The 11,138-nt window shown below is 28.4% G+C and overlaps 1 protein-coding gene across 1 annotated transcript in view; it reads right to left on the bottom strand.

Moving 5' to 3' along the window:
- The window catches only part of LOC100166760 (cytochrome P450 4C1), a 12,317-nt gene extending 10,825 nt beyond the window's left edge, over nucleotides 1–1,492 (bottom strand). The window contains exon 1 of the mRNA XM_001943888.5: nucleotides 913–1,492. Within this exon, the coding sequence (XP_001943923.2) occupies nucleotides 913–1,126 (214 nt within the window). The 5' untranslated portion in view covers nucleotides 1,127–1,492. The remainder of the gene's footprint in view (nucleotides 1–912) is intronic.
- Between the last annotated feature and the right edge of the window lie 9,646 nt (nucleotides 1,493–11,138).

The following is an 11,138-nucleotide window of genomic DNA, read 5'->3' on the forward strand; positions in this document are numbered from 1 at the left end:
TTTTAATATTTTCAAATCTCATGTAACAATATAGTAGGAGCCTTGTATTAAATTTTCAAGTATTTTTACTCAACAAATAAAGTTTTATTGACATTCATAGAAAAAAAAACTAATTAAATTGGAAACTAAAATTGTCCGTAAACAGCTCAAAACAAATCAAAATATTTTGAATATCATGTAATATCATGTATAGTTAATGGAAATATAAACAACCAGTGAACATTTCATGTATCTACGGTCATTTGTTTTAAAGTTACACCAAAAACCAAATTCAATTTTGTGAAAAATCAATTTTGCGTAAAAATTCCCGTTTTTTCTTAATTTTTCTTTTGTTTTTCACGGCGCTTTTGAAAATTACTGGGAATTTTAAATTTTGACCTCCCCAATGCCCCAACGATATTCACTTTCCAATCGAACAAGATACTGAAGTTGATAATCGAAGCATTATTTCGACTACTTATCGTGTACACAGACACAAAAAAAAAAAAAATAAAAAAATAAAAAAATAAAAAAATAAAAAAAAAACACACATCATTGTAAAATCAATACATTCATCGTTCCATTTAGAATCTAAAAATGGGTTTGTATCACCAAAGCGCACTTATATATTGTATTCATACTTTTAAGTAAATATAGTTAAAAATTCCGAAATTCAGAATTTGAATACATTTATTATTAAAGGAAAAATGGGGGAAAGAACGAAGAATATATAACCGTCGTGATTCATGGTACAAATTATCCTAACACGTTATAATGTTATAGAACTAGGTGTTATATATATTTTTAAATAAATAAACGTTTTATATTTAATTTTTTACTACGAAAATTAATAAAGCGTCATAACATCACATATTCGTGCATGATACCTATATACTTAATGAATAAAAATAAAACATATTGCACGGTACGTACCTCTTGGTCCAAAACTAGCGAGTTTTAGCGACAGAATCAACGAGGTCCATTGGCTTCTAGTGATCGACGGCAACAGTGAAATCTGTCGTCCGCGGTTTTCGGAAAATCTGTCGGAGAATAAAAAGTATACACCGAGGACCACGAGTGATAGCAACGCCATCCACTGCGTGTTCGAATCCGACGTCAGAGCTCCGATCACATTGGAGAAGATCATTTTGACGAGGGGGCGGTAATATTCAAAAGGAACTCGAAATTCGATCGGTTAGCGACCGTTTGCTATAATACTGCACAGACGGCACCGCATCGGCACATCGCAAAATTTTTGTCGAGTCAACAGTGGTTTCGCAAACACCGATAAGTCAGTCCGATGATATCTTCGCGGGTCGTCGCAGCTAATGATAATAACTATATAGTGAGCTCGCAAACGTCATGCACATGTAATTATTACCTATTACAATTATTATTATAGCTAATTTATTATAATCTATAATCCATTATATTACACCGAACGGAATTTCGTTTAAAAGATAAAAATCAAAACACGTGTGTTCGTTGCTCCTTTACGCATTTTCGACTCCCGTGCTATATATACTCTGCAGTCTGCACACAGATTCCCGAGCTCGAGTCACTATACGCAGACGACTAGCCGCGAGGTGGGGTGAGAGAATCATAAAAACAATAAATAATATTATGGCCGATAGTAGGTAGGATGGTGTTATTGTCCATATAATATTATAATATTATATCGTTATTGACTTTTGTCCTAGTCGTATATTAATATTTCAATATCGAAATGCGTTTAATCCGATTGCGCCAGAAATACCGCAAAATAGGTTATTATTGTAGCTATAATATTGTTATACATGACCATCGTGGTTGGTCGATAACGAAATCGTCTGGGACGTATAAGGAAGTATCCGCTTGCTAGTTTTGGCACACGTGTTTGTATTTATTTATTGATAGATTCATTTTTTTTCATCATAAATCACATATTCGCAACTGCACAAATCCCGGTGTTATTGGACAACACGCACATGTTGTTGTTGTTTTCATTGTTTTATTGACATATTTTCAATGTTAAATTATTATTTATTATGTACTTACTACACGAATACGTGCAACAAAATTCCTGCAAATCAAAAAAGGCACCGATGACAGACATTATCAAAACTGCATGCCGTTCGTTTTAGGACTTTTCGATACAATACTGGTTTACAGTATATACATACAAATAACAGAGTGATTCGTCTAGCATGCTCACCACCTTTTTTATTTAAATATATACCTATGCAGTTATTGGAAATCTGGTTTTTGAAATGTATTTAAAGTAACTTACTTAAATACCATGTTTTTAAATTATCGAGATTGTTTTGTAATAGTTAGGTTAGGTTAGGTTACATTTAATTTTACTATTATGGTTGGTAGAAATATTAAAATATGGCATATTTATTTATAAAAAAAAACAAATATTTGCATGGGAATCTTCTGACTGGACAGATAGTTAAATATAATATAGAAAATGATTAAAAATATAATAATTTATAATATAAACAACTCATATAGTTTAAATTTATATATTATAAAAAATAACTCTCTGCACCTCTGCTGTACAGTAGTTGTTGAGCATGTTATTGTAATGGATGTGTTATATTTGAATTTAATCATAAATAATAACATAAAAAAAAAAAAACGATTCTGAGCCGAGACTATGTCATACTTTTATAAATAATCAAATTTATGAGTTAAAAAAATAAAGACAAAAATTGAAAATATCTTAGCCATGAAATTTTATATCAATTTTAAAATAGCATAACTTTCCAGTGAACTTTTTTTTTTTGATAGAAGTAGGAAAACTTGAGGAAAATTTTCTATTAAAATATCTTATATTAGCTATGAAATAAAAAACTTTTATGATTTTCCAACTGAAAAATAAATTACAAAATTAAAAATAATTTTTACGGCTATAAATAGCTCAAGAAAGAGTAAACATAGTTTGAAAATGTTTCCATGTATAGAAAATAGTAATTTTAATATTTAGTGAAAATTTAGAGTGTCTACAGTTATTCGTTTTTTAATTACAACGAAATATCAACAACCGATAGATAAAAATTCATTAATTTACCAGTAAAAATCCAATATCGTAAACGTTTTAAATTCAAATTCTCATAAACAATTTTATGTTACTTAACGGTCAATTTTTTTTTTTGGTTAAACGTAGAAAAAATTGTGGGAAATTTTCTATTATAATTTCCAATATTAACAATAAAAGAAAAGCTTTATGAATTTCTAACTGAAAAATATTTTTAAAATGTTCAAGATTATGTTGAATTTTGTCAAAATTTGAACTTTAAAATTTAAACGCATATAAAAAGTAATCTTGCCTATTTATCTTTTATATTTTTGAACTTCCATTAATGAAACTCATAAGAAACCTTGCATTAAATTTTCAAATTTTCAAACTTTTTTACTAAGCGTAAAAGTGTTTATCGAGAAATTTTTAAAAAAATTTACAAAATTTTCAAATTTCTCAAGGCTATAATTAGTTCAAAAAGAATAAAAATATTTCGAAAATGATACCATTTATGGAAAATGCTAATATAAATAATTGGTGAAAATGTCAAGTGTCTACGGTTATTAGTTTTTGTAAAAAGGGTTAATATTATGTCAATTTTTTAATTATTTTCCACGCCCGGATAAACAAATAAATAAATAATAAAATACTCATGTCTGCTTCATTAAAACACTTGTACGTAGGTGTAGAACACCCAACGAGAGAATTTTATACTTAATACTTCATAAAATAGGAAATATACACATGTACTTGACTGTTGACGCGGAAGTTCAAGGATTAGTGTTTTGAAGCAATTAGCAGATAAGAGTTTGTTTTAAAGGTTACATGATAATATATAGGAAGACGCTGGCTAAAAAAACTCCGATTTCTTATCAGTGCCTGACGTAGGTATAGGCGAATTAAGTGTACACGTCCCAAATAATCGGGCTTTTGTTTGTTATCCATGTCGATTGAGTAGTAAATGTTGATCTGCTATCTAAATATCAGAACTCTGATATAATACTGGCTGCCCCACCCATGATTGCTTGTGTTAAAAATTTGTTTTATTATAAACTATAGTATAACTATAATGGTATTATAATAATATGTGACCTGTAATGGCAACCTTTTAAATAAACAAAAAATTATTTTTAGTGAGCTGAAAAAAATGCATGTATGAGCTACCATTTAGCTATCTATAGAAAAAATAAGCTGTAAACACCATCCAATTCCCAAGGAATCTATTGATATAACTTTTATTGAAAACGGTCTATTAGTTTTTGTGTCTATTATTACAGACAGACATTTGTATATACATTTATACATTTTAGGTATTATATGATGATCCCCGATTGAAATTGAAATTTTAATGAGAGATTAAGGTGTAATTTAATTAATCAAATATATAATTAATAAGTTAGCTATAAAATTGAAATTACTATTAAACGATAATATAACCGCAAAGATCACAAATAATGCGTTATTTTATATTTTAAAATAAAATAAAAATGTATGCTAAGTATAAGTTACGCGTAGGTATCTTAAAAAAATTGCATGGACGGGGAGTGAAATCTCTTTATCCTAGCTTACGGGATTGCTAAAATTAAAATTTCAATAAAAACCTTATACCTACCTATCATAGAAATTTAGTTAGAAGTTAAGAATATTATTGCCAGAACATCTCATATAAGTCTTATTAAATTGGTATTTTAATTTGAAAACGATATAGTTACGATAAGAGCAGAGAACGCATTATGTTTTATTCAAAATACTCAATTTACTATCGGCCATCGAGGCAGTGCGTAAAGGCGGTCTGATAATTAAATGGTATAAAAGTTAACTGTCATTTTTATAAGCGCTAAAAAAAAATATGCAGAAAAAGAGAAGCCCCCCTCAAAAAAAAGAAATATGCCTTAAGGAGCAAAAATAAGCCTTAACATGATGTCTTAAGGGACAAAATACCTAGATATGCAAAAATATGCTGCATAAAGAATAAGACAACAGATTTGGCTTTTTCGTAACGCGAAACAAATTTGTTAAACAAAATTACGATTGCGTGAAACAAATAAACGAATATTATAGAAAATTAGACTGCTCTGGCTATAATATTATGAGCATTTAAACATTTTTATATTTTACAATTTTTAACTGGCTTACTCACTTTTATTACAATATCAATAAATACCTACGGGCTACGATATGCCCTAAATAATCAACTTACCTTTAAATTTTATAATAGGTCAATGTTCACTCAATGGTATTAAAGCTTACGACACAAAATCAGTACTAGCGAACGAAAATTTGGTATGTCATAATAATATGTTTGTAAGACTGAGACAACTGCACGTTATGCGGGTTATCGCGTCTTCTTGGCATTATGAATTCATAATAAAATCGCCACTACGGTGCATATAACCAAAATATTGCTTTGCAGGTTTGACGCATTTGTACATTTTTCTGGTCAGTCACATTGTATGCTGAGTTAGCACAAAACTGAAAAAACCGTTCATATCAACGCAATAAACAATTAATATACCAAATGTTTTAATGTTTCTTGAATATTTTTTATTAAAGATAGCCGAGCGGTGCGGAACCAATAGGCCCACGTGGGTTGGAGTAAATATTTCATTTTTCAAGTTTTAAGTTATACTGGCACTATTAACAGAAAGGAAAATGTACATCGTACCTATATGGTATACGCACAGACAGGCCTAATATTAGTAACGACAATAATATTATTTTATCACGTCACGTTATTATTTTGTCGAATAAGAAGCATGGGGTCAGTGCTACGTCATGATGAACGCCAAAAGCATAGACAACTTACGTTATAATTCTTGTCTGATTTGTGGAAATTCACAATAAGATGACTATATTTACAAGACTAATATACGAAAATTAAATTCTTCTGTTTCTTCTTTTACTGCGGTGCTTCTCATCACCTCGAATAATTTGTGTACATGTTATATAGAGGTCTACCACAAGCACAATTTTATAAGATTATGCACATTACACTTGGGGGGGGGGGGGGGTCTATACATATCAAAGTATGTCTGATATTGGTTTTACTCATAAACATCCAAATCTGAATCATCATATTTTCACTTTCGTCGACATTGATCAAAATACCAAACATGTATAACGATTTTGATTTAACCAAAAGAGTAATTTTTTTTTTCACATGGAAGCAATTGAAAATTGTAATATAAATATTGTGTAATAACTCTATATGTGTTATTATATTATCGAGATGATTTATATATTAATAATATAATACCTACAAATTACAATGTGTATCAGCAATCGGTAGGATTAAAAAGATTAGATTTAAATAATTGTGACGATATTTGAATAGTTTTTTGAAATATTTATTTATCGTCACGATTAAATAAAGTTTTACTTATTTTTAGCAAAATCGGTTTAAATTATACTTTATTATTATAGCCAAGATTGTAACCAAAGTAATTCAGAATATTCAAAATGGGTACTTAAGTTTTATTTGCTTGAGGTCCCAAAGAGGATACTCGATTATAAATTATATAAATATGTCATATAACAACATATATTTTAAACAAATTTCGTTAAAGTTTTTATTTTAATTTCAATAAAAGTTTTGTATGTTAAATTGTTTAAAAAAAATTCTTAGATATTATACCATAGGTACCGACTACCGACTATTAAAACAGTTATTAACGAACTAATCCAATTTATATTATATTATATATTTACTTTGAATGCGTTTACATACAAAAATATTATACAAGGCGGTTTATAATTATAAAAAGAATGATAATTAATGATTGTACCTACTTAAGTTATAATAAATAATAATTATAACATTTAACTCTATTTACCTCTATTGGGTACAATTACTATTCTGTTATTTTGTAGAAGGTTTGGGAAAGCCGTCTCCACTGCACCCTAAGGACTAAAATGTCAGATTCGTTTCGGGTAGGTACTATCCCGCAGCACTTTAAACTAGTCACCTGACAAGTCTTTTTCCTTTGGGAATTCTGAGTAAAAAACAATTATTATTAGTACATTTTATGCAACAATTTATTGATTTTAGTGTACACTTTACTAATTGAACATTAATGTTATAAGATTAACTATGTCCAATGGAGCGAACAATCTTTGAAAATATTGACTGTCTGAATGAGAAATGATTAAGAATCTAAAATAATATCCAAAACAGAATAATAATAATAATAATAATAATAATAATAAAAACCTAGCGTGTCATAATCAAGTAAAATAATATTCATAATAGGGCAGTTGAATGTGTGTACCTATATTATATCGTCATTCGTCAAATTTTCAATTATATGTATGGGACGGTGGTGGGAGGGTATGAGAAGCGAAAGCTTTTTAAACGATAAATCCTAAGGACAACTTTGACAAAGTTTTGAGCATGTATTTACTTGTTCTTTAAAAAGAAAAATTCAAGTTTTTGAACTGCCACGGCGCATTGATACACTTAAATCGTACGATGCGTCACGTTGACAGGGTGATACATTTTATACAAGGCGTAGGTTGAGAGTGCAGTCGGACAGCAGGGATAGGTTCAGACTAGTGAAAATACAGACAACACATGCAATTGGCATCCAAAGTCAAATATTTTTTTATTCATGTCCATATATATCGTATCAAAGTATATACACTTTTTTTTCAAAAATAATTATTAAATAATATATAGGTAGAATAATGGGATAGAAATGTTTTAGACTCCTAACGCTGATAGTTTTATTTTTGCCCAGCTGATAATAATAATTGATAAGATGAAAATCATATTGCGTGTAAAATTAAAATGACACTGTCCGTAGAAACCTATACGTTTTATAATTAATTTAATAGTTTCTTTAATGCCTATACCTAATCCTATTATTTTTCTGTCCTTTACACATCTGATACCTCGAATGAAATATTATTATAATTTCGAGACAATAATTGAGCAAATAGGCGACAAAAATAAAACGAAAATATCAATTAGCTGCGTCATTGAACACATTTTCCGGTTTCATTTTAAATTGGGAACCTAAATCATATATAATTAATTAATGTTTCGACTTTCAACAACACTACAACAGTATACATTTTTAAAACAATTAAAATAGTTTAAATACCAACTATTGAATGCTTGCAGATATATGCGCATATCCCAATAATGATTGAAATGCAGCGATATTCGTAGGTAGGTACTATTTATGTTTTATACCACTGAGTGCGAATTTTACTACTTATTTATAATTTACATCATCGTTATTGTTGTTAAAATATTGATGATTGAACCATATTCATGCAATTAAATTGGTACAATATATTATGTTTTTATGAATGCGGATCAATCTATATTTCCTCAGAAAATGTGTCCAATTTAAATATTATGTATGACGAATAATTTATTAAAAAAGTTAAAGAGATACAACATTTTGTTATATAAATAATGTTTAATTGTAAAGGATAATAAAACCAGCAGGTTATAAATCATCGGATTTTATATTCTACGCATTATAATAATTTATTGTAACTGTTGATTTATCTGTAAATTGAATTGTTTAAATACGATTATGTCATTGAAAAATATTAAAAAATAAAATTCTATAGATATTTTAAGGTAAGATTTTGACGAAATCGGATAAGGTAATAAAACAATAAATTGCTAATAGCTATATAAATAGTAAATAATATACTATAATAAATTGTTTTTTTACAATTCTTTAGTAATTTTTTAAATAATAAATTATAAGTTGTTAAATTTAGATATATTATTTAATATTTAAAATTTAGATAAACAAGAACAAGTATTAATAATTGCTTATATGAATGAAAGTGACTTTTTATGAACATGGTTGAAATTATTCTATGCCCTCCTATTTACAGAAGTTGAGGATGGTTTTATTGAACTTATGGCTACGTGTCCAAACGAAAAATATGGTCAAATTTTTTCAGTGTGTTAAAAATATACACTGAACCGGAATGTTCTTTTCCTCCAAAGATGTGAACTTAATAACCAATCACGAATCCTCGGTGAGTAATCAAAATATAATATATATATTTAATATTTTTAATTGTTCAAGTTTAATATTTAGCAGATAGGTACATGCAAATAATGGACTCAAACGTTTTTATAGATTTTATAAGAGACAATTTCATAGTGCTTATCCTCCAACGCACGTTTGTTAAACACAAATGCAGACAAGATGAATTATACAATTAGTTAATAATGGAAGGACAATGAAAATGGCAAAATAGGATTTAATAAGAATTCAATATACTATAAAGGCTTAATAATATGATGAGTATAAGATATATACCAGTTTAATTCAATATTTAAAAGATATAGATGTCAGGGAATTAAAATAATTAATTTTTTAACGACTGTTGTATCAAGTCAAAAACATATGGGTTTATTTATTTATTATAACAATTCTCATTACATTTATTAGTATTTAATTAGTTATTTCAGTAATACTATTTCGTTTTTTGAAGCTTAGACAATATTATTATACTGGATTTTAATTATTACTTATTACGTAAAATATAGTGCAATTAATAAATTTGACAACGTTGCATACAATTTTGTACGCAATTGTGTTGATTTCTTATTTTTAAAGGTATTATTTAATCCATTGACAAACATACGTAATCGTATTCTACCCTATACGACTATACGAGGGTTATTAGAAAAGTACTGTGTGTGTTTAGGTGTTGTTTGTATTTACTAAACTGAGAAGGTATAATGGGTGGGGGCATCGAATCGGATCTTGCACTGTGGCCTCAGTTTTAATTAGGTAATCAGGGTCTGAGTGAGTAGCGCTGAAATCACGTTGAAATATCGCGTGAAATGAAATGGCATAAAATACACATAATATCATAATGAATAAACGCACGTCATGTCCTCGTGGGTGGCCGACGAACGTCTAAAATCGGTACCCGACACGCCGACACACATAAAAAAGTCGGCGCTGTCGGTGGCTGCGTAATTGTATACTCTTGTTATATACATATTTTTTTTGTGATCAACTTATGATTGGTTTTGCAGTTTTCTGTAGTTTGTCTATTCATTTCTGTTGTCAGCTAGTCTCTTTAATTCCTTATATATATATAGTTTGTTAGACCTACATTTTCGTTAGTTTTTCTTTCTGTCCAGCTTACTCTCAACATTCTTCTTCAGCAGCACATCTTGAAATTTTCGAGGAACTTTTGTTCCACTTTGTTCAATACCTATGATTTGCATCAGTAGGTATAGTGTCACACTCCACACATATACTTTTATCAGCTGTTTCTTCTTATACATACATATATATAAATGATTGTGCGTTTGTAGTAGGTAGGTTAGATTAGGGTGACTCCCGACAGAGTTTAACGTTTTTTTTTTTAAATTTATGTCAATATATTGTTTCTATAATAAATTTTGAAAAAATACCATATTCTTTAAAAATTTTGAAATCATATAGCAGAAGAATAATCATTATACTCGTTAAAGTTCATTCTTTTGTTTAAAAGTTAAATTTTGTCGGAAGTGACCTGCAAAATGGAATGACTTCGGATACGTACCTATTAGATTTCATTAAAAACCGATGTTATAATTACAATGGTTGACTTCGGACAATATATATACATTTTTTAAAAATCTTTAATAAATTGAAATAAAAAAAAGGCGGGTAAGTCGTGGATGTCGCTCTGCTGTACAGTAGGTTACAAGTGGGTTACTGTAATGGATGGAATTAAATTTGAATCCAATGATATTATATCATTGTATACGAAAAACGATTCTGAACGGAGATGATTTGTCAGTCTAGGATATATTATTTTTAAAGAAAAACTTATGGAGAACCTTGTACCAAATTTTAAAAACTTAGTTATAAAAGAAAAAATTTTTACGATTTTTCAACCACTAAATTACTTGCAAATTTTCGCAATTTTGACATATTTCGTATAAATTTAAACTTTAAGCACTTATAAAAAAAAATTGTGACTAACGATTTTGGATTTTTTTTTATCACTGTGAGAACAACTTATAAGAAACCTTGTATTAAATTTTCAAAGTTTTCTATCCAACCAAAAATTTTTTATCGTTATTTTAAAAAAAAATACTTAGAAAAATTGAAAATTTCATTTTGTCTATAAATAGCTCAAAAAAAGTCGAAACACTTTGAAAATTTAACCCTGTATA

Source organism: Acyrthosiphon pisum, chromosome A2 (assembly GCF_005508785.2).
Source record: "Acyrthosiphon pisum isolate AL4f chromosome A2, pea_aphid_22Mar2018_4r6ur, whole genome shotgun sequence".
Classification (NCBI taxonomy): domain Eukaryota; kingdom Metazoa; phylum Arthropoda; class Insecta; order Hemiptera; family Aphididae; genus Acyrthosiphon; species Acyrthosiphon pisum.